Source organism: Perkinsus marinus (assembly GCF_000006405.1).
Source record: "Perkinsus marinus ATCC 50983 genomic scaffold scf_1104296970850, whole genome shotgun sequence".
Classification (NCBI taxonomy): Eukaryota; Perkinsozoa; order Perkinsida; family Perkinsidae; genus Perkinsus; species Perkinsus marinus.
In genome coordinates, this window is record NW_003202292.1 from 13,977 (window position 1) to 19,934 (window position 5,958).

Here is a 5,958-nt window from a genome sequence, read left to right on the forward strand (position 1 = left end):
AGAGGAGGCAGCACTGTGCGACTTACTACCCATTTGCCATCCATCATGTTATTATCTCCACCACGGCAAGCAGCATTAGCACCAGCAGGTGTCGAAAAAGTTGCATACGCAAAGCCACGATTACGTCCAGTGCCTCTATCAATCATTACATTACAATCAACAAGGGTACCATATTGAGCAAGCATATCAGTCAAACTATCTGAAAGGGCGGCGATAGTAGAAGTACACTATGTCCAAGCGTGTTATTATTACCATCATCAGCGGAAGGTGGTAGACCACCAATAAAGACCTTACATGGATCATCAGGTACCCGATAAGGTAGTGATGATGATGATAAAGCCCCTTTGCCGCCGCCCCCCTTCCCACCACCATATCCCCTATATCCTCCTTTTCCACCACCACCAAAAACCCCTCTGCCATAGAAGTAATAGTGATTGGTATGTCTACTCCAAGACCCCTTCATATCATCATCACCACCACCTGACATCCAGCTCCCAATAGTGCTCCCTTTATATACCACAGTATGGCTACCCTGCTGATGTTGTTGATGATGATGTCGTGAGCCTCTTGGCCCAAGACCACCCTCTACTGCTCGCTTAACGTCTATTGTCTTATCCATTACCACGTGGGGTATATTATCAAGACAAACCTAGGGCAGATAACAATATGTTGGTATTCTTGGCTGCTGCCAGTGAGGTGTGCTGTAGTAGTACGACTACTATTACTACCTCCATATCCTGAGAGTATTGGAAGGTAATAAAGCCGAAGCCTCGAGATCGTCCAGTGAGATGATCGATCATAACTGTTGCATCATCTATATCACCAAACTGGGAGAAGTATTCTTTCAGTTCTCGCTGCCCACAATTGTACGGCAGACCACCGAGGAATAACTAAACGAACGGTGAATACCCAACTAGACCCCCATAATGAAAACAGTAGTAGTAATATCACCTTTCGTTCCTCCATTTTGAGGGTCACAGTCGTGTTATCACTGTTATCTCCTTTCCGTGATGCAGGCATAACGCCAGAAGGGGTCATCGAAGGCGGTGTTAGAGCAGCGACTGTCGATGGTCTCGTAGTTGGTTGGGAGTTGCCCAAGAGGGACTCAGAAGGGGTATTGCAGTCCCGAGCCTCTTGAGCCCTCAACGAGTCCGATACAGCGTGTGGGCGGCGCTTGTCTCGAGACAAGGTGCACTGTGGTCCAGCATGCACCGACGACGACGATGACGACGACGATGGCGACGACGGGGACCAGGTATTGCGACGTTTCCCTGTGTACTCATCTGCAGCAGTGACCTCGGTGGCATGACCATCTCCTTCTTCCTTAGTTCCCCTCCTTATTGTTGTTGATGCCGTCGTATCAACAAGAACCGTCGCTCGAGAAGACGGCGATTCAACTATCATAATGATGGAGAGAGGGAATTATGATGCAAAACAAGGGGAAAAGAACAGGCTGAGGCAACAGGAACGAGAGCTAATACCTCTACCATTACAACCTCAACTGCACTCAACGACACATATCGACAGGAGACCATGAAGACAGGAAGTCCAAGTAGAGCATGATAAGGGGAGGCTAAAGGGATAATGCAGCAGCATTCAACTGATGGGTCCTTCCGACAATGTTTCCAAAGCATGGGGATCGCTGAGGGGCGACGGCGGTGAAGGTACACCCCAACTTTGTGTGGGTGGTTTGTATACCACCCATAATATACCAACACCCCACCCTCCTCCTCCTTCCCCTCCTGTTGTTGGTAGTATAGGGCCTGAAGGAACACGCCATCAAAGTCCTGTCTCAGGGCGAGTGCTGTCAACACTACTCTGCAACTGAGACTTGTCATTATGATGATGATCACGACGACGAAGTAATACACTATGATAGTGCATCGTACAGCACCATACCGGTATAATCAAGCTATGAACTAGTCTTGGACAAGGATCCTAGACAAACTTCCTCACCCTTCCTCCTACTACTACTACCTCAGTTACCACTCAGGAAGGCACCCTTAACGAGTACCTTCCAAAGTTCATCACCAGTCGCGAGAACATGGTCACAATGAAGTGTGGAGATGGTCCCTCCTCCGTATCCACTGCTTCCGTTGTGTATGATGATCATATTCTTTGATGAAGTTGAGAAGTTAGCAAGAGAGATCAAGAAGTCAAGGTGGCCACGTGTCGAGGCTGTTACTGCTGCTGCTGGTGACTCATTATGAAGGCCTTTCCCAGCGATCTCACATCCCCACGTAGCGATGACAATGACAATATTAAATCGGTAGGTTTGATGCCCTCTCATGATCTCTATCCATGGACCCTTTACAGGTTGTTATCCGCATTGAGGAACCAGTAGAGCCTACTCCCCAATATTTACTTTTATATAGGAGACTTGTAGCTGCTATGAGGTCAGTGTTCACTTGTGCTAATACTACTACCAATAAAGCCGTCACTGGTACCACTTGTATACAGAAAGCTGTTGTTTATCATCCAGAGCTTAGTGATGCGGCTGACTGTAACAACGGTGTGAGGACATCCAAATATACTATAGTGTCATTCATACCTAAGAACCTCTGGTATCAATTACACCTCTTCGCCAACGTGTATTTCCTATGTGCTGCTGGCTTACAGATGATCCCTGCTGTCAGTGACTCTGGTGGTCGGCCACTACTCTTGATACCATTACTCTTTGTTATCACAGTATCGGCATTCCGTGATGCAATAGAAGACATGAAGAGGCATAATAACGACAAACAAGAGAATAAGAGGACAGTTCGAAGGCTTGTCGCAAAACGCCGTCAACGATCTGATGATGGTACCATCTACGACCGAAGTAGCACCTCTCTCGTAGATAGAGTACACTGGGATGAGCTCAGAGTGGGGGATGTGGTGAAGATTGGTATTGGAGAACAGTTCCCTGCTGATCTAGTATTGCTTACTTGTGATGATACTGGTGGTATGATATTTGTAGAGACTATGAATCTCGATGGTGAGACTAACCTCAAGCCTAAGATATGCATACCAACACTTCAAAATGCATTCTATGAGTCATCCAATACAGCCACTATAGAGGAGAATATCATTATTGGCCTCCATGAGGCTGAGCTGCACTACGAGACCCCTAACTCACAGCTGTACAAATTCCAAGGACAACTACTGCTCAACACCATGCCTGACCATGATACCACAGACTACGAGGAAAGCTCATCGGAGCACGATGGACGAGGGGGATGTGGTCGGCATGCAGTGAGCAGTCTCCCACTCAGTATTGATCAATTACTATTACGAGGGACATCACTACAGTCCTGTAATAGTGGTCACCATTGTTACGGTGTAGTAGTGTATCCTGGCATGGATACTAGGATATACCGTAACTCAATGGAGACAGGTAGGTTATTACTAATACTCACTCTTGTGATGGGTAAAGAATGGGATATCAGGTACGGGAAGGAATAAGATAAGTAAGCTCATGCAGACCTACAACAGGCATGTTATCGTACTCTTTACCCTTCAAGCTATGATATGCATAATAGCTGCCTTTACTCATGGGTTTATCTACGCTACCACCACCACAACCAAGGACGACGTTGACGATACTACTCCTATTATCATGATGGGCTCCTCATTTCACTACTGGTATGGGAGCGGACTACCTCACCTAACCTCCCTTATTGTTATCAGGTATCTCTATGTAGGGCCTCAATCAGTAGATGCAGGAGATGTGGTATCTAGAGGCCTGCGTGTTGCTGGCTCCTTGCTACTCCAGTTTACTTATTTCGTCCCCATATCACTACTGGTATTCCCATACCTCTGCACATCGTTAACCCTCTCCAACAATGCTAGGTTACATTGGAGATAGTGAAGTACTTCCAAGGGAGGTTTGTATCAGCAGATAATGCTATGCAACATAATGGTGATTATAGTAGCCTCACCAGTCACACTCTGAGGCCCGACTACCAGGTCTAGCTGCGGCCTCTAACAGCTCCACTCTAATAGAGGAACTGGGATCGGTTACTCATGTGTTCAGTGATAAGACAGGGACTCTAACTGACAATCGGATGATATTCAGGAGTAGATCACTATAAGCTTCTAAGGCTATCGCCATACCACCACCACACTCAGGTGCTTACATTATGGGCAGTGGGGGGATGGACTCCCAGCCACTCCCCCACCTACCCCAAGCTACTGGTCTGTCATCACCTACCATAGCACCGGCACGACACGACCCGAGCGTCCACTTCGACGATGAGACCATCCTGAGGGTTGTAGCACAGGATGATGATGAAGAGTACGTGCCCTGGCGTCAGCCCTTTCATCCCTTCCTTCTAGCCTCCTCACTACAACACGGCTATTCCTCCTTGGTCTCTGCCTCTGTCATTCAGTCCTCGTTAAGGACTCTAACCAAGTATCGGCAGACCCCATGTGCTCGTCTGAGTCTCTGTAACACGAGATGATGTTGCTGAGGTCGCCTATATGGTATGTTAGATATGACGCATCCTCCCCTGATGAGCTTGCTCTAGTGGCCGGTGCAAGATATCTTGGATTAGAGTTCTCAGCCCGACCAACCCCTGATACTATTAGGATCACCCTGACCACTCCCTTCGCAAGGGAGGTAGTGATATCATTATATATTCTTGAGTATGCCGCCGACGACGCCGCCGGTGGTGCAGATCCTTAACGTTCAAACTAGTGAAGAAGGGGAGAGCATTGTAGACGTTGAACTGTTGGAAGTGATAGAGTTTGATAACGACCGGAAAAGGATGAGCGTTCTTATCAAGATAACAGCTATACCGGACTCCCAAGAGTAAGGCCATTATCATCTTGTTTATACTGTAGTAGCTGTTTATAGGAAGGGAAGGGATGACAACTGTGCCACAGATAAGGTCTTGCTACTTATCAAGGGTGCGGATTCCAGCATGATGGATATATGCTCAACCAGCAGTGCTTTTTCCAGTATTACTATTTCCCTTACCTTAACCGTCTTAGATTCGTCGTCTACCCTTCCTCAACAAGAGCTGGATAGTGTCCTCAACCAACTATCCACAAGAGGTCTTCGAACGCTAGTGTACGGTGTCCGAGACCTCACCTTGAATAAGCCTTTCGTGGATCATTGGCGTGCTTCCTATAACCATGCCCGAGGCCTTGTTGGTACAGCTAAGGAGGAAGCGTTAAGGAAGTGTATAGAGGAAATGGAGTGTGGTATTCATATAGTAGGTTGTACTGGTATAGAGGATAAACTACAGGTGAGGTGGTGGCTTACTACAGTAAGGCTACTATATCCTTCTTAATAGGACAATGTACCAGAGACTATAGCAGACCTACACCAAGCTGGTATCAAGGTATGGGTGCTCACTGGAGATAAGATAGAGACAGCCATCAATATAGCGTACTTGATATGTATCTCTGTTGTAAAGAGGAAGACTAAAACACAATAGGTATAGTAGTAAATTACTCTATCCTACAGTACTCAATGAAGTGATTACTTCTACTAATCCACATACTATACATACAGCATTGGATGCCCTAGCACAGAGTCTAGCGACAGGTCCATTGCCTGGTCATAGAAATAGGTAGGGTTAGTGAGGTAGGACTGCTCATTGGAGGGTATATTACTATAGATCAAGCTTGGCAACACTTGAGTGGGACGATGCAGCAGAGATCAAACTAGCTAAACAAGGCTTGCTCTCCATGTCGTCGTCGTCGATTGATATTACCAATCTACCCTCAGCACAGGCAGCTATCCAGGGTGGCAGTAGGAATGAAGATGAAGATGGAGGTGTAGTAGTAAGAATACCTCTGGCACTAGAATCATGCATCGATCTATGTGGCTCAGGCTACATCTGGTATAGAACAGCAGCAGCACCAACCCAGGGTAGAAGAGGGTAATACTGATGATGGATGTAAAGAAAGAGTCAAGGACAGTCTTACTCCTACTCCATCATCATGGATTACAGCAGTAGCCATAACAAT

General features: G+C 46.7%; 2 protein-coding genes across 2 annotated transcripts in view; one reads left to right on the plus strand and one right to left on the minus strand.

Moving 5' to 3' along the window:
* Pmar_PMAR014800 (RNA-binding protein, putative) overlaps positions 1-1,038 on the minus strand; it is a gene marked incomplete at both ends in the record, with an annotated part of 3,931 nt that extends 2,893 nt beyond the window's left edge. The window contains 5 exons of the mRNA XM_002767369.1: positions 30-199; positions 253-480; positions 532-649; positions 729-890; positions 952-1,038. Coding sequence (XP_002767415.1) covers positions 30-199; positions 253-480; positions 532-649; positions 729-890; positions 952-1,038 — 765 coding nt within the window. The remainder of the gene's footprint in view (positions 1-29; positions 200-252; positions 481-531; positions 650-728; positions 891-951) is intronic.
* A 1,168-nt stretch (positions 1,039-2,206) lies between these two features.
* On the plus strand, positions 2,207-5,423 carry Pmar_PMAR014801 (hypothetical protein; the record flags this gene model as incomplete). Its single annotated transcript, XM_002767370.1, has 13 exons — positions 2,207-2,269; positions 2,317-3,376; positions 3,429-3,624; positions 3,670-3,784; positions 3,832-3,901; positions 3,949-4,059; positions 4,111-4,276; positions 4,318-4,428; positions 4,474-4,600; positions 4,659-4,792; positions 4,838-4,941; positions 5,002-5,231; positions 5,280-5,423. The coding sequence occupies 13 exons, from the start codon at positions 2,207-2,209 to the stop codon at positions 5,421-5,423; spliced, it is 2,631 nt and encodes an 876-aa protein (XP_002767416.1).
* Positions 5,424-5,958: the final 535 nt, after the last annotated feature.